The following is a 19,125-nucleotide window of genomic DNA, read 5'->3' as shown; positions in this document are numbered from 1 at the left end:
ACATTTCACAAGCCACATAACAATTCAGCCAAACCAACATCCATAGTCATTCGAGTCAATCAAATAATACATAAGGCAGATACAATCACCAAATACACAATATCTCACATCAGTACCCATATGTAATAATTCCAATAATAAACTATAGTTTTCGGAAAGCGCCCCTACCTCACAACATTGGAACCACAACCCAACTCGTTAACCAACTCCTTTTATCTCGACCCGAAATCACCGGCAAATCAAAATCTCGGCTCTGCCCGCTCTCTCAAAAGCAGAAACAGCCCCAAACGGCACAAGCAAACCGGATTCTAGCTCCTAAAACCATTAACATTACGATTACTTTATTACACAGAACAGAACACTAACGCAGAGCTCTCGAAACCGGAATACTTACTGAAACTAAGAAAGAACGGCTGAACCGAACAGCAACGGACTCTGAACCGGTTGGGCGGTAGCCCCGGTAGCCGCCTTCAGCGGCTGCGGTGACCCAACTCCGGCGACGGTGACTGAAACCAACATGCCGCGACAATAAGACTCCCATAATCTCACAAGAAATGAAAACCAAGTTTGAAACCCTTACCGGCATACTTTTCCGGCGACGGCAGTAAGGTTTTCCGGCGGCCAGAACAATGATAACGCCACTAACCAAAACAGAGCAGGATCTAAATAAGCGGCAAAACCTTGGAACAGTTCCGGCTAGCTCCATTAGCGGCGGCCTGGACCCTTTTCTGACGGCGCCAATTCCAACCGAGGCGGTGCCGGCGACGCAAGCACGGCTGGGCATGGTGGTTGAACCCCCAGCTCAGCCTCAGATCTCTCTGTCTCTCCTGTTCGGTGTGACTGGACGGCCTTCTCCTCAACGGCACGACGGCAGAGTAAACCAGACTGGCGACGGCAGAGGTCACGGCGCGTTCGGCGGTGACGCGGGATGGAGGTGCCGGCGACAGCGGCGACTTCACCTTCTCCGCGCTCGCTCCTCCTTCTCCATCGGTGGTTATGGCTCGTGCTCTCTTCAGGTCGCGGTTCTGCCTCTGATGCTGCGCAAGGATGATCGGCGACGGCACGAGCTCCTCGCGCGACGAATCGGCACAGTGACGGGCTCGGCGGCTGCGTTGGCCTCCTCCCCTCTCGGATCTCTCTCTTACTCGGACTAGATCGGCGGCTTCATGGTGGCGACGGCAAGGAGGCTCGCGACGGTGACAAGGACGCATGGACTGCCGCGGCGGCGCGACGCGGTGAGGGCGACGGCGGCACTGTGAGCTCCCTTCCCTCTCCACGCCGGCGAACCTTCCTTCTTCCTTCCCTCTCAATTCGTTCCCTACTCCTGTTTCTTTCTTTCTTTCAAGCAGCTTGCAGCTGCTGCTGCTGCATTAGGTACTCTAGGTGTACCGGGTCAGGGGAACCGGGTAGGGTTTTTAGGGTTAGGGTTTCTCTTTCAAAATTAGGGTTAGGGGCATTTTGGTAATTTCAAATAAAAATAGGGATATTATAGTAATTAGAAATAAATTCTAATCCATTAATAATAATGTATAAAAATACTATTTGCTCATCAATTTCATAAATTATTTTCAATAAAATGTCCCAACCAAATAATTAGAAATAATATACTCAATTTCTTCATTTTCCAAAATAGCAGTATTAATATTTAAAATATTACTTATTTAATCCAAATCATATAGAAATCCTTATTATTTCGCAACTACCAACTTTATAATTTGAATATAGAAAATAATCCAATAGTTGTAAAATTGGATAATAAATCATAACTTGTCTCAAATTCAATAAATCACAACTTGCCTTAATTATCTTTAATAAAATGATTTCCGGAATTAAGGCTATAAATAACTATATGATTTGAGACTTGATCATAATAAGACTTTTCAAAGATTCTGGGTCTTACATTCTACCCACCTTATAAAAATTTTCGCCCTCGAAAATTGATACAAAATGAAAGAAATTCCATAACAGTTCACCCTTGAACACATTTAAGGAAGAAGCAAAAATATCTCATCATATAAACATATATACGATTTTCAAATACTTTGATTGTCATATGCATAAGGGTACAAAGGCAGGGGTGTGATTGCAAAGCAAACGTTACAAGGTAGGCTTAATGCAAAAGATAACATGGGTCAATCATGTGATAGTAGGGCAAAGCATCAAAGGCTATAAAACAGGATGGGGTTAAAATGACGTGCTTAACATCCGTACATCAATCTCATCTCAACCTCCAAGCTTCAACTTTCCAACTCCATCAAGCACTTTACAACCTCATAGCCAATCATAAGCCTAACAACCGCAAACCCGTTCGCAAGGAACAAAACACCCACAACTCATACGTTGCACACCTACCGCTTCAACTTTCGTATACACATCACGTCTTAAAGAACTAACGTATCGCGTTACTACGTCTACAAGTCGCACGTGATATCAAAATAATTCTCGAGTCTACTCAGAAGGATACAAAACTTTAGAAAGGAGAGGCAAATGTCAAGGACAATACTCATAGATTCGAGACAGAGTATCCAATTCCAGATAAACAAGGATGCTCAAGCAATGAAGTCTGCTAGACACAATTCAATTGACAACTTCAAAGATAACCCTTGGATCAAGGAAATTCAATAGGATCAATAAGAAGAGAACCAGCGCCTTAGTTCGAAACAAATTCAAGTTGAGTCGAAGAAGTAGGAGATTTACAAAAAGGAATATCAAACCCAAGACAAAGCTAACAAAACTCAAGAGCAAGATTAAAAGTACTTCCAAATACATTGTTCATAAAGGAACAGAAACTTGCAGAAAAACCACTTCGCAATCTAAAAGAAAGGTTAATTAACAACATCCTTCAAGAGAGTAACAAAAGTATAATCGTGGCTTTGCTTTAATGCAAGTTCATATTGAAATAGATTTTGTCGAGTTCTAAAAACAAGGTGCACACGGGTTTGGCTAAAGGCTAAAATATTTCTTCAAATATTTTAGAAAGATAATTAGATGCACAACTTAACCAGAAGCAGTTCATAAAACTCGGGAGAGGAATCAAAGGCTTGTTCAAAAATTCTCAAAGTTCATATTCAAACAAGCGTGTATAACATTCGTAGCAAGGATGAAAGAGAAAATTAAACTCCTTTTAGAAAAGAAACTCCAAGGCAAAAATTTGCACACAATCTGGTAAGGAAATAAGTGGTGTGTTACAAACAAACCGGTTTCCACTAAACAAGGAAGCTTTCCAAAACTTCATTTAAAATGGTGCATGGCAACTTTAAATTAATTTCGTCAAAATTGGACAATGGTTTTAATCTCAATCAAACAACAGAAAATAAATCCCATTTAATATTTCGTCAAAGAGAATTCGAGACTTCTTTAAAAGGTTCAAAACAAGACTCCAAAAGCGTTCTTGAAATCACCATCTCGGAATAACATTCAAGAAGTCTAAGATGTACTAAAAAGGAGTCAAGCCTTGCAAGAAAGGATCTTAAATTAGAGTAGTTCAAACAAGATCCACTAAACATGAAATATCAAACAAGTTTTAAATTAATCCGAAAGAATACAAAAGTCATAGAAAAGACAACTCAATCATTTGTAATTTTTCAATGATAAATCTTTAACTAAAAACTCTTGTAGAGATAATAGGAGAATAAACAATGCACTATCTTGAAACGAATCAAACTGACCCACATAAGGATGAGATTCACAAGAGGGGACAAACCAAGATCAATGGTAATGTTCACAAGATGTAAAAGATTAGTTAAAAACAGAATCACGTATGACATTCATAGAGGTGAAAAGCTTAAGAACGAACCAGTCCGTTCATAAGAAGAAAGCTATGAATCCAATATTTTCAAAAGAACAACAATGGCATAAACTATGTAGTATGCTAAATCAAACTCAAATCAAAATGAATTAAGTAAGTTTATCAAACGAAACTCAACCGGGATAAAAGTGAAAAATTCTTTCTTTCCAAAATTTTGAAAAATACCCAAATACATAATCAAATGAAGTTGTGCAGTGGAACTATAGTAAAATTACTAGAAGGTCAAATTGTAATTTAAGGTAAATGCAGTTCCATAAACCAGTAAAAGTACAGGCGGGGTATTGGAAATAAATAGTTGTCAAACTGTATAAGTAATCTCAAAGTTTCATATATAGAAAAGTATATATCTAATCAACAGCAATTTATAAAATCTCAAAATTGGCTGTGATCACTGTCAAGTAAGAGAAAAACTGAATCAACAATTTCTCAAAGAATGGACTCAGAACCCGGAGTTAAAAGTCACAGCACATTAAGACAAGTTCAAGACTATATCAAAGAATACTTGAATCAAGAAGAACTCAAACAGAGGAAGACAGATGCATCAAGGATTCTAAACAAGCATATGCACTTAAGATCATTCAAGAATGCATATGAAAAGAGGAATAGAGTGGAAACATCAAATTACTTTTCAAGAGGAGTACCAAACAAGAACTTCAAGTTAGGATATAAAAGAACAGGTCGACTCGAACAGAATTCAAGACACACAACTGAATAGCCTCGAGAAAAAGTTTCTAACGTTCCCCCAAAGCCCGCGATTCGCTTTACTCGAAACTTGTATATCATCTATGATAACCCATCAGTGCTTTTATATACATAATTCACTAGTATTAAGCCGGCCAAACTTAATATCAGGAATTATGCAATGCAAGACTAACAGCATTAATCAATAGATCGTCATGTGCATAAAGCTCTAATTCTCGTCATTCGACAAGACCTAATACATGACAAACGCTCAGAGTATGCAACTGAAGCATAGTCAGTCCATTCCTCAGGCTCTACAGGAAGAACTGCTCTGATACCATAATGTAACACCCTAACTACCAAAGCTCACACTTCCGGCTGCGCGACTCTGATAGTTCGGACATTACGACGACTTTTATATTATTTAATACTAAAATATGAGCCTGTTTGAAACTTTAAACCGCAATACTGCTCCCAAAAATACTTTCATCCGATGACATACATCCATAAATACCATACAACTTACAAAACTCATAAAGAGTACATCCATATATATATATACATAATTATATATATAAATAATATTGCAAGTAATAATCAATACAATTCCTATCCCTCTTACAGATTATATCAAGATAAAGGCGAGGGTACAATAAACCATAACTAAAACAATACAGAGCATCACAGCAACAATTAAATAAGCTCTTCGTAACTTCTGCGCCATATCCTGAAAGGGGAAAAATGTAGGGGGGTGAGAACATCATCCTCGAAAGGGTTCTCAGTAGAGGGTTTTTAGGAATTACTGTAATAGGATACTTGAAGATAACCGCATCAGTGATTAATAACCGTCTTTTGCCTCTTTTCAAAAACAATAGTTTCCAATAAAAGTAAAGTCGGGAATCCTTTCTAAAAGAGGAACCGTTCAATTCTCAAAAATTCAAAAGTCTTTCAAAACGGTTTATCTATGCTGAAACAAAATAGCCTTTCATATTTCATTCCAAACCAGAAACACAAAACTGAAATCAACCATCAGTTCATTTCATTCCAACCGCGGCCCTAGGCCCAAACAATCCAACCAACAACCAATCACCACAATCCAACAGAGTCCCAGATGCAAACACAGATAGGAAGTTCAAGCACAAACAAACAGTTATTACAAGTAGAACAGTTAGCAATTAATCACATAGGCAAACCAAGTATAATATGCACACCCAACCAATGTCACACAAATGCATATGATGCATGCCTGTCCCTAGTGGCTGATGATATCATCTGTCGGTTATAGAGCCAACCCGACAAGTCCTGGTAGCTAACCATTGGACTGTCCCTCTGTCGTGCATCCCCAACTCGAGTTATACTCATCATAAACTTGATCATAATCATGATCCATATCCATCACCCTCACTGGTGAATATTTATCCATCACCATCACTAGTGAATATTTATGGGGGCGAGCTCCTCCGGGGCTTTCACAGTGCCCGGCCACACTTACGACATAGGGTCAACAGAGTATCAAGTCTCAACCTGGAGCACGTGGTGGCTAGCCACTGCTACTACCCAGGGAAACTCGTATCTCAGATAGTGGAAGTGCAACATTCACATTTATCAATGATTCAGCATAAACATGCAATCAATCTCATCCATGGATCAACATCCATCTCAGCCATCCGGCTCACGGTTCATTCTAGAACCAGCCAATATTCATATCATACACAGCCATTCCGGCTCACGGTTCAATCCAGAACCAATCAATATGTATAAACATACACAGCCATTCCGGCTCACAACAAAACAGCACTTCCACCATTCAACATCATTAAATTCATAAAGTCGGCATTTAAGCCATAAATCATTTCCTCAATTCATTTCACTTTGAAATCGAGTTTCAACTCTTTTCAGCCTTGGCTTTAAAGATCTCATTTCTCAAATCATCTTAGGCTCATAAGCCAAATTTACTCAAAGTGAGTTCCCTTTTTAAAATAAAGCCACTCTCGGCATTCTCTTTCCAAAACTTCCAAAACCATGGAAAGTTAAAGATTCTTTTTGGGAACATTCAAAATCACCCATCCAATAATGGGATTTTATAACAAAAGTTTCTTGCCAGAGTCCCAAGTCTTTAGGGAAGGTCATCTTACATCAATTCTTTAAAAGTCATTGAAACTCTTAAAATCATAGATTCTCGGTTCAAGTAAATAAAACTGAATTTATTATGAAACTGAACCATACAAAATCACAAGTTCCAACCCGGTCCAAAAATCAACTCATTTGAAACGGGACCAGTTCAATTGAATCAAACCGCTTTCAGATTTCTTTTTGGAACCCATTTTTCCAACTCTTCTAAAATGCCTCAAACTTGATTACTCAATCAAAAATCTAGGTTCCTTTAAAATCACTAAAAACTCCTTTTTATATTGAAATCAATATTATAGCATCATTCTTTCCTTCAGTGATTCAAACGGCAAACATAGTTCAGTTCTAAATAAACCGAACTCAACGTATAAAGTTCATCAAATAAATTAAGCTGGAAAGCATAATTATCCTCTTAATAAATCAAATAATACAATTTCTCAAATCCAAATCTTTTAAATAACCTTTCAAACAAGATTTAGATTTTATAGAAATTTCGGCAGCACCTCCCCTAAAACTTGGACTTTTGCCACCCGGTTCGGGTCCCAACTAAACCGTTTTTCTCATTCCTTTTCAACAGCTCAAACCAGAAATCAATTCAACAGCAAGCTAAATCCAACAGTTGCCTCAGTGGCATATCTCAAGAAAACCATTTAAAAATCAACTCAATATCAACCGATTTAACTCATTTCCAAATCTTTAAAGAATCGGTTCAGTAACAAATCATTTATCAAAACCAAATCAATTAAAGCAACCCAGGCTGAATTTCAAGAGTATTCTATCTTTCACATCATCAAAATAATTGACTCGATTCAAACCAATCTTCAACGGATTAAACTCATTTCAAATCTTTAAAGAATTAACTTCAAACATTACATTTCACAAGCCACATAACAATTCAGCCAAACCAACATCCATAGTCATTCGAGTCAATCAAATAATACATAAGGCAGATACAATCACCAAATACACAATATCTCACATCAGTACCCATATGTAATAATTCCAATAATAAACTATAGTTTTCGGAAAGCGCCCCTACCTCACAACATTGGAACCACAACCCAACTCGTTAACCAACTCCTTTTATCTCGACCCGAAATCACCGGCAAATCAAAATCTCGGCTCTGCCCGCTCTCTCAAAAGCAGAAACAGCCCCAAACGGCACAAGCAAACCGGATTCTAGCTCCTAAAACCATTAACATTACGATTACTTTATTACACAGAACAGAACACTAACGCAGAGCTCTCGAAACCGGAATACTTACTGAAACTAAGAAAGAACGGCTGAACCGAACAGCAACGGACTCTGAACCGGTTGGGCGGTAGCCCCGGTAGCCGCCTTCAGCGGCTGCGGCGACCCAACTCCGGCGACGGTGACTGAAACCAACATGCCGCGACAATAAGACTCCCATAATCTCACAAGAAATGAAAACCAAGTTTGAAACCCTTACCGGCATACTTTTCCGGCGACGGCAGCAAGATTTTCCGGCGGCCAGAACAATGATAACGCCACTAACCAAAACAGAGCAGGATCTAAATAAGCGGCAAAACCTTGGAACAGTTCCGGCTAGCTCCATTAGCGGCGGCCTGGACCCTTTTCTGACGGCGCCAATTCCAACCGAGGCGGCGCCGGCGACACAAGCACGGCTAGGCATGGTGGTTGAACCCCCAGCTCAGCCTCAGATCTCTCTGTCTCTCCTGTTCGGTGTGACTGGACGGCCTTCTCCTCAACGGCACGACGGCAGAGCAAACCAGACTGGCGACGGCAGAGGTCACGGCGCGTTCGGCGGTGACGCGGGATGGAGGTGCCGGCGACAGCGGCGACTTCACCTTCTCCGCGCTCGCTCCTCCTTCTCCATCGGTGGTTATGGCTCGTGCTCTCTTCAGGTCGCGGTTCTGCCTCTGATGCTGCGCAAGGATGATCGGCGACGGCACGAGCTCCTCGCGCGACGAATCGGCACAGTGACGGGCTCGGCGGCTGCGTTGGCCTCCTCCCCTCTCGGATCTCTCTCTTACTCGGACTAGATCGGCGGCTTCATGGTGGCGACGGCAAGGAGGCTCGCGACGGTGACAAGGACGCATGGACTGCCGCGGCGGTGCGACGCGGTGAGGGCGACGGCGGCACTGTGAGCTCCCTTCCCTCTCCACGCCGGCGAACCTTCCTTCTTCCTTCCCTCTCAATTCGTTCCCTACTCCTGTTTCTTTCTTTCTTTCAAGCAGCTTGCAGCTGCTGCTGCTGCATTAGGTACTCTAGGTGTACCGGGTCAGGGGAACCGGGTAGGGTTTTTAGGGTTAGGGTTTCTCTTTCAAAATTAGGGTTAGGGGCATTTTGGTAATTTCAAATAAAAATAGGGATATTATAGTAATTAGAAATAAATTCTAATCCATTAATAATAATGTATAAAAATACTATTTGCTCATCAATTTCATAAATTATTTTCAATAAAATGTCCCAACCAAATAATTAGAAATAATATACTCAATTTCTTCATTTTCCAAAATAGCAGTATTAATATTTAAAATATTACTTATTTAATCCAAATCATATAGAAATCCTTATTATTTCGCAACTACCAACTTTATAATTTGAATATAGAAAATAATCCAATAGTTGTAAAATTGGATAATAAATCATAACTTGTCTCAAATTCAATAAATCACAACTTGCCTTAATTATCTTTAATAAAATGATTTCCGGAATTAAGGCTATAAATAACTATATGATTTGAGACTTGATCATAATAAGACTTTTCAAAGATTCTGGGTCTTACATGGATCAACAAAAAAATTGAATGAAAAACATAAAAATGTATGTGGAGCTCATGTAAATTTTTTCTCTTCAAAGTTGCGAAGAAAACTTATGTAAAAGTGCAAACATGGGTTAAAGTACAGAGTTAACATTTGAATTATAATTTATGTATAATATATAAAAACATTAATATAATTTTACTCTGTTATAATTTTTTCTCTTCTTACTTTTCCTTCCATCCAAACAACAGAAATTTTTTCCTCTATTTTCTTTCCATTTATTTTTTCTTCATCTAAACACACACACAAAAATATACTTTTCTTTCTATTTTGTTTCCTCTCATTTTCTTTCTTTCTATTTTCTTTCCTCTTATTTTTTATCTTATATTCAAACAATAGCTTAGTGTTTATCTATTTATCTTCTATTAATATTGTTATAACACGGATACATGTGACTGTATAAAAAATATATAACCTAAACTTTGATTATCTGAGAATTTATTGAGTGGTTAGAATAGCTCTACGTCACAAACCAATGAATGATACCAATAAGAAATAATCACAAAAACTGCCAAAAAAGGTATTTACAGGAATTACTCGCATTTTGGGGCTAGAAGGGGACTCATGAAATCCTCACGACCTGCCACCTGAACATGGATGGGGACATGGAGTGGCAAACGGGCCAAAATCTGTCATGCTGACCCGCATAACCCAACAAAAAAGGAGGGTTGGGCTGAAAATTTAAGACTGCCAAACTTAAAAAGGCCGCCTACCCCGCACCACCTAATCCATGAGTTTTGGCGGGTTTCGGTGGGATGGTACAGGTTTTCCCGCCGGACGAAGCTTTTATTTTGTCAAGACCATTTTTTTACAAATTTCTATAATGCTATTAATCTACAAGAGGATGAAGATAATAATTGAAAGTGTTCTAAGTTATATTTTGGATTATGTTTTTATGTTTGATTGATTATAAGCTTGAAGATGTTTAATTATATATTTTGGATAATATTTGCTTTGGATAATATTGATTTTATTATTTTGTTTCAAAAAATTTGGTTTATAATTATGTTTATTACATATTTATAATTATAATTTTTTTATATTTTTAGAAATTATAAATTTATTAAAATTATTACGAAATTATATATATTGTTTAATATTTAATGATTTATAAAAAAAGAGAGCCCGCCAACCTACCATTAGACGGGACGGGGGAGAAATTTAAGACCGCCTTACTAGACGGGGCGGGACAGGCTAGCCACCAGATCGCGGGCTTTTGGCGAGACAGGACGGACTTTCCTGTTTGCCATCCCTAATATGGACACAGACATAAATAGCCGCCCCATAGAATAAAATTATTAATTTATCCTAATTTTTATATACATAAATTCATTTCTTGAATTTAGTAATCCTAATTTCTGCCTCCAATTCGAATTTTTCCTTTTTCTTTCAGACTCATTATCAGCCTCGATCTTCTCTCTCTATCTCACTTTCTCTGCCTCTCAAGTCCGTTACTATGTCGCTCAGTATCGTTCCAAAAAATTATGTTATATTATTAAGTTGGAATATGTTTTTATGTTTTCTTCTTTTGAAATGTTATTTTTCATAACGAATATGTTATAAATTGTGTTGAATTATATTGAACTAATTATTTTATGATTATTATATTATGTTTTTTGTGTTAATTTTTTTCAAAAGTTTACTGAGGAGATCTGCATTTCCTAAGGGGTAATTAAACAAGAACTTGCAATGACAGAGAAGGAATGTGGGCATTTTTTTAAAAATAGGAGTGAGGGATGGGAAGGGGCTTCTCACGCTCCTTTGAGTACTCATTACCATATTTAACTAGTAACGGAGATCCAATCTGAGTCAATTTAAGAGGGGACGCGTGGAGTTCATCTGCATTTGGCCTTTAAGGTAATGAACCTAAGTCGGATTTAGAACCCTAACAATGTATTTTAGTTGATCTTGCTTGCAGTGAGGTCTTACTAAACCCAAATATATCTTGGATTAATATTTTGAGTCATTGTTGTAGCAAATACTATACTATTTAATATTATAACACTTAGTATATGTAAAAGTTGAATATATTTACAAGACATTTTTTTAATTCAAATTAAAAAATTAATTATCTCTTTTTTAGTTTTAAATATTATTTTTCAATGTAACGAAAAAGTAAAAATAACAATAATAACTCACATAATTAAAATAGATAATTTTAGTATATACATGACACTATATATATGAAGGATTATTATATATGATATATAATTTTTTTTCTGTAATGACTATTTATATAATTATTGAACAATTTTTTATCTTAATATTTAATAAATTAACATACAAAATATTATTTAACATACAAAATAAGTAACTTAAGTCATCATCTAGGACAATAAATATAATAGTATAAATATTTATTTATTTATTTATTTATTTATTAGTAGTAAAAAATATGTAAATAGTATAAATTGATATTTTTTTAGTATAAAAGCAATAATAAAGGTTATTAATTAAGTTAATTACCTAATTAAAAAATTATGAAAAATTATTTAAATAATAATAACAAGTAAGATCACTATTTTTACATATTACAAAGTTTATGAAAAAAATTTTGGATAGTAAATCAATCCTCAATAGATTGTACATTAATTCTGTCAAAAAATAAATAATTAATACATTGGATATTATTATTTACGTACTAATATAATATATATATTATCGATTATTAAGTTCATAATTAATTTTTAATCCAATTTTTGGTAATTAAAATTTAAATGATTGAAATTATTAAATGCTAAATATTTTACATCTAACCAATTTATTTTTTTATTGAAATTAAAAAAAAAAGTCATTAATCAATTCTAAATTTAAATCTAAATTTGAGTAAGAAAATAAAAAATATTTTAAATTTTATCTCACTAACCAGAATTAATTTCAAGACAAAAAATTATTTTACACATCATATATATATTGTGGGATAGTATGATCATTTGCTATTTTTTAATGGTAAATATTGTCAAATAAAATGGTGTAAGAAATTAGAAGAAAATGTATTTATAAATTTAGGAAATATTAATTTATTTTTTAATAGAATAAATTATATATTGAATAATAAAAGTTATTATTGGTTTCTCTTTACACTAACTAATACTCAACGATGATGTTTTGGTACACCATGTTATCAAGAAATATTAATCGATCTAATAACTTTTGTAATGACATAAGTTTATGAATTTGAATATTTAAAAATTATTTCATAAAATGTGAAGTTTTAACAAGTAACAATGTTGATTATATTGTTTTGACTTTAAGAATGAATACGATACCAACAAATAAAATTGTCCTAAGTAAATTTCAACAAAGACAAAAGTCCATAAGTATTTCTATTAATGAAAAATTAATCTATTTTAAAGACAAATACAATTTTTTTCTACGGATTTCCTAACTTGGCAAGTCGAAAATTAATCCACCACATATTGATGCTCTATTTATTAAGGGTGAGATTCGAGCTCCAAATACTTGCTTAAACAAACAAATGAGATAACCATTCAACCAATCCAATTGATTAAAATAAATATTAATTATTTTTAATATTTTTAAATTATAAAATATTTATAATAATAATTACTATATATTTTTTTTATTTAAATCTTAATAAATTTTTTTTATATAATTTTATGTATTACTCCGTACAGGACATGAGAACATATACTAGTGTACTCTTAAAATACATTAAAATACATATAAATTTTCTGTATAGTATTGTAAATGTACAATTATGGGCTATTAATAGTAAGGATCAAATTCTTCTAAAGTTAAAATGTTGATAAAGTAAAGAAGTAAAAATTTTAATTACTTTTAAATTAAAGTAATAAAGTCCATATATAATAAATATTATAAATTTAATAATAATTAACTTATTATTTTATCATTTTATAAATTTTTTCATTTTGAAAAATCTTTTTTCTAAAAGTAATGACTACCGTAGTAAGTTATGAATTTCTTTTTAATAAAATGGATATATTACAGTAAAAAGCTCATCACTTTAAAAGAAATTAAAAAAAAAAATCAAATAAGCAACTAAAAAAAGTGAATCAACTACGTACACAAAAACAAAGAGAACCGAAGAAAACCAAAGCAAAGAAAACATTAAAACAATAAACATAATATATATGTATTTTTCCTCGTACAAATAAAATGAATTTTAGGTATTATTTATTTCTGAAAAGTTTGTATCTATAGATTTTTTGGTATATAATGAAATAATTTTATATATTCATATTCTCATTATTTATTTTTGACAAAGATTAAGGAATTGTACTTAAGGATAGCAAAAAGAGTGATGACTCGTCCAATCTGCCTAACTCGCTAGCTAAAGGTGAGTCATGCTAGAAATTTGAGCTACTTCAAAATAAAATGGTCGCCAAATGAAGATCGAGCGGGTTAATGCTTTTAATTTATATTTTTTGCTTTGTAATTTTTCTAGGTATAAAGTCAAACTATTAACCTCCTCCTTATTCACTCTCACATGTGTTTAGTCGATTTTTAGAAATCGATGGTGGTTTGATATCTAGTGGTCTGGGAGCGAAACATACTCCTCCGTGCGAGTATCAGTTTTTTAAAAGTGCATCAAAACGTTTTCGATTAGACAAATTTTGACAATAAAAATAAAATAAATTTGTAAAATATTAAATGAAATTTAGAAATCAAAGTTTTCAATAAGTAAAGGCATGGTAAATGAAAAGACTTGAACCAAAATCAAAAGAAAACAGTAAAAGCACCTTCAATTAAATCAAAGAACTTTAAAATAAGTCATAAAATGCCGAAAGATAAATTAAACAGCGAAGATAAGGAACGTAAATAACACTTAGTAAATATGATTAAATGAAATATGATGTTTACAAATAGAATTAAAATTAAAAGAAAGAAGAAGGTGGAAGGAACCCTACAGAAAAAGGAAACTCGATCGCAAACTCAGGGATTCGCTGGGATGTGAGAGTGCTAGAGTGTTTTTCTGAGTAAAAGTTCTAACCCCTATTCACTAAGAACTTCTAGTATTTATAGGCTAATCTTACATAACTATCCATTAATTTACAATTAATTATAATTAAATATGGCATTTCAAATTCTGAAGCGTAGTCTCTCTTGGTAACCGTTCTTGCCGCATGATTGTAGCTATTCTTCATGAACTCCTCGTGCAATTAAAGTCATTAACTTCCCACTTTCACTACTGATCGATCAGTTCTTTCGAAGACCTTATTCATCCCTTCGAATCAAATCTTCTCTTCGATTTAGCTTATTCGATTGACAGCACAATCGAAATCCACACCAGCACCGATTACCTCCAACTTCAAGCTTGCGCGCACGCGTCTTCTTGAAACACCATACTTAGCTTATTTCGATTTGACCCACTCTTGTTGAAATATTTTTTCGATCAACAACATGCCACCATCATCAATTGTAATAACCCTCTCTTTTCTCCTAACAAAGTCACTGCCACCAAGCCATCGATCACGCATCATTCCCTTAGATCCATTCAGTGGTTGCACTACCTATTCGATAGTTGGCGGATTTCACCCTTAACCATGCCTTCTCTTTATTTCTTCTCTTTGTCTTTGTTGACGTATTGCATGTTTACTATAACAGACTACAATCCAACTCACTACCGTTTTATCGATCCCCATTGCTGCATCTCTCTCTGGACTTTAGCTACTCCCCCTATTCCCTTTTATTTTCATTGTTGTTCTTTGATGATTGGATTCTAATGTGCTAAAAAAGAGCTTGTTATTTTAGATGTGTTTTTGTTTTGATAAATACATTATTTTTCTATACTTCCAAAAATATATAATTACATAGGATAAAATGAAAAATAAAAAACAAGAAAATAAAAAAAAATATGCCGCATATGTGGAAATGCGGTCTGCATTCTCATTGATTGCGTCATTACCAACTAACAGTGCTTTTTTTTTTGAAAGGAGAAACAAGCTCAACACACTCAGTGGAGCATACAAAATACATAACATGAAACTTAGCAATTTCTATGTCATCTTCGACATTGCCATCAACAATATAAGTTAACTTTGCACCATTCCCTAGAACTACTAAACGTTCTAGCAACACAATCCACCACATCTGTTGTCCTATTCTGAAAAATGAACTCATTTCTACACAGCCAGATATTCTATATAACTGAGAAGAATCCCACTAGCCATGTTTTCGCACGTCTTTTCTCATTGGCATTATCCTCCAGCTCTCAAAGTGCTCTTTTATGGTGTCTGGGATGCTCCATACACGACCAACATAAGTAATCCATGCGCACCACATCTACCAAGCATACTCACATGTAACAAACAAGTATTGTACAGTTTCAATTTTCTTGTTACACATAACACAGATATTATCACTTCATTCAATGATGTCCAATCTGCTCAGGCGATCCTTTGTACTAACTCGGGCTACAAGCACAAACCAAGAAAATAACTCTACTCGAGGGGGTACTAGTCATTTCCAGATTCTATTTGTGACTTATAGCTAAGGATATCATCCGTCAAAGTTCGTACCCGCAAAACCTGCACAAATGAGTTAGTAGTATAAACTCCTTCTTTATCAAATTTCTACACCACTCTATCTTGTGCGCCTATCAATCTCACCGCTTGCAAAATATCAAGCAGTTGGTTCAAACTGTCAGTCTCCCATTGACGGAATTTCCTCCTCCACTGAAAATTCCATACTTACTCTATCCCATCCCAAAACCCACAGTCTTTAATTACAGATCCTTTACTTTTTGAAATCAAGTAGAGCCTCGGAAAGAAGTCTTTCAGCTTTTCGCCTATAGCCATTTATCTTCCTAAAATCTGGTTGATATACCATCACCTACCTCCATAGCCAGACTGTCAATCATCTTTTGTCTAACCTGTTGCTCTTTTATTTACAAGCGGCAAATATCTCTCCAAAGCCCCCTTTTGTTGGTATGGCTTGAGTAGATAATAACTACCCAGGATTCAGATTATTACAGGAGCGCACAACCTTCTTCCAAAAAGGACAATCTTCTTTAGAAAATCTCCACTAGCACCTGAACAATAATGCAGTATTATGAATCATCGCATCTCCCATACCTAGTCCTCGTAACTTCTTCGGTGCTTGTATCAACTCCCACTTTACAAGAGCCAGCACAAGTCGTCCATCGTTCTTCTCCCAAAAGAATCTCCTTTGCAATGAGATTATTTTTTTGCCACCGTCACCGACATTTTATACAGATTCAGATAGTAAGTAGGCAGACAATAGCACCGACTTGATGAGGACTAGCTTCCCTGCTTTACTAAGCACTTTTGCTTTTCACAAGCTAAGTTTCTCCTTCACCTTATCTATTACTGGCTTTCATGTTTTAACTAACCTCGGATTTGCTCCTAGATTAATACCCAGGTACTTCACTGGTAAAATCGCCGCCTAGCACCCTAATAATCGGCACATCTGACCAACCCATTCCTGACTACAATTCACCGGTATCAAACTAGACTTGTCGAAGTTAATACTCAATCCGAACATCACTTCAAAACACCTCAGCAGTCTCTTATGATTTCTCACTGTCTTCTCCTCCGGTGGACAGAACAATATAGTGTCATCAGCAAATTGAAGGTGCGATAATTCTATATTATACCTACCGACTAAAAGAGGGGTTATTCTCTTATTTCTTTCCATCTCCCTGATCATCCTATTCAAAATATCTACAACAAGTACAAATAGAAAAGGTGATAATGGGTCGCCCTGCCGAAGTTCCCTTTCCATCTTGAATGGTTTTGATGGTGCCCGTTAACCATTATGGAGACAGATGCTGATCTAATGCACTCTGTAATCCACGCCCTCCATCTTCTACCAAATCCCATCTTTTCTAGCATAATATCCACAAAATTTCATTTGACTCTGTCATAAGCTTTCTGGAAGTCCAGTTTGATGATTAATGATGCCTTCTTCTTCAGTTTTAGCCGTTGTACAGTTTCACATGCTATTAATACTCCATCATGTATCTTCCTGCCCTTTACAAATGCACTCTGTGATTCTCCCACTAACCCTGGCATTACACTCCTCATTCTTCTTGTCAATATTTTTTATATGACCTTATAAATGCATCCAACCATACTGATCAGTCTAATATCCTTTATCTCCTTCCCACAAACTTTGGAGCCAGTGCTACCTAAGTAACATTGGACTCTGCTGGTAACCTCCCTGTCTCAAAGAAACTCATCACAACTTTAGTAAATTTCACTCCAATCTCCTCCCAGCACCTTTTTATAAAGTTCATGTTATATCCATCACTACCCAGAGCCTTAGACGATTCGTAGTCCCAAACTGCATCCTTTACTTTCTCATCCGACGGTAATATCTCTAGTGCTTGACCTTCCTCCGTCTCCAACCGATTGACTAGGCCTTCTCTAAAGCTAATATTTGGTGACTCTTCCTGGTGGTATAGGTTCCTGTAGAAATCTCTAATGGCGACCTTAATTCTTGCATGATTCCTTACCAACCTTCCATTAATCACTAAAGACTCAATCCAGTTGTTCCTTCTTCTTGCTGATGCAATATTGTGGAAGTATATAGTATTCCTGTCCATCTTCTTGGCCTGTCGAGATCCAGACATTTGCTTCTAGTGTATATCTTGTTTCGTATACCATACCTCACAACATCTTACCAAGACCTTCCTTTTTGCTTCTACTATACCGTCATATACTCCGTTGCTAACCCTATCGTCCACTTTCTTGATCTCGTCCTCAAAATTTTGTATCTTCTCAGTTATATTCCCAAAATACTACTTGTGCCATCAATTTATCCAAAAACTGTACATCTCCCAAACCCCTCCATTCTTCCTTCATCATCCTTAGGAAGCCTTCATGTGTAAACCACGAGTCTAAACTGCAGAATAGTCTTGGACCTTGGATTATTCTTCTCTCTTCCACTATCAAAGGGCAATGATCTGATAAGCTGGTGCGCGAAATTGAACTCTGCACAATTGAACCGGCAAGTGCACCAGGTTATCTAAGTAATACCTCAGGTGAGTGAGGGTCGAATCCCATGGAGATTGTTGGATTGAGCAAGCAATGGCTATCTTGTAAATCTTAGTAAGGCGATTAAAAAAGATGGTTGTTTATTTGAAAGCATAAACGAAATAATAAATACGAAATACCAGATTGATGTGAAAATAGTGATAGAGATTCAGTTAAGGCTTCGGAGATGCGTATTCTTTCTGGATTAACTTTTCTTACTGTCTACTTCAATAATGAATGATTCATTTAATGACAGCCGTAATTGACTGACTCATGTAGCATCCTCGTCAAGTTAGCCTCTTCTAAACCATAGCGGTCCACCATATCCGAGCAACTCATGTAACATCCTCATCAAGTTAACTCATGGCTTTCCACTATAGCCGAAGGTGAAGAGCTAAGCAATCCACTCCCCTTCGCGATCCTACTCAAAACACCACAGACAAGGTTTGATCTTTCGGATAAGGGAATGTTGCTTCTCAGACTCTAGCCTTAATTCTACAGAGACCTCAGCAACCCACAGTCAACGGGATTTTATGTCACTTATCCAAAGTTATCGAGGCACTCTCTTGGAATCCGTAGTGCATTCTTTAGCTGTGCTTCAATGCTATTCGGGTCAGGACTCACATGGTACCCATGTAGAACAAGGATGAATGTCATGGTTCATCCTAAATTCATGAGATGAAGAATAAAAATTCACAAGAGAATGGAATCAAACGT

General features: G+C 35.9%; 1 protein-coding gene and 1 pseudogene across 1 annotated transcript; both read right to left on the bottom strand.

The window, feature by feature from the left end:
* Window positions 1–662: 662 nt before the first annotated feature.
* Window positions 663–1,211, bottom strand: LOC148562686 (uncharacterized). The gene has a single exon (XM_088490103.1). It carries the CDS (start codon window positions 1,209–1,211, stop codon window positions 663–665), a length of 549 nt encoding a protein of 182 aa, XP_088346229.1.
* A 6,941-nt stretch (window positions 1,212–8,152) lies between these two features.
* LOC148562685 (uncharacterized) lies at window positions 8,153–8,701 on the bottom strand (annotated as a pseudogene).
* Between the last annotated feature and the right edge of the window lie 10,424 nt (window positions 8,702–19,125).

The sequence above is a fragment of the Arachis ipaensis genome, chromosome B6 (assembly GCF_059453495.1).
Source record: "Arachis ipaensis isolate K30076 ecotype BB chromosome B6, ASM5945349v1, whole genome shotgun sequence".
NCBI classification, from domain to species: domain Eukaryota; kingdom Viridiplantae; phylum Streptophyta; class Magnoliopsida; order Fabales; family Fabaceae; genus Arachis; species Arachis ipaensis.
Note: the sequence above shows the minus strand (reverse complement) of the source record. Positions and strands in the feature narration are given on the sequence as shown.

What these genes read in the sequence shown, in the direction of transcription:
- LOC148562686 (XM_088490103.1), bottom strand. Translation starts at nt 1,211, where the DNA reads ATGCGTCCTTGTCACCGTCGCGAGCCTCCTTGCCGTCGCCACCATGAA.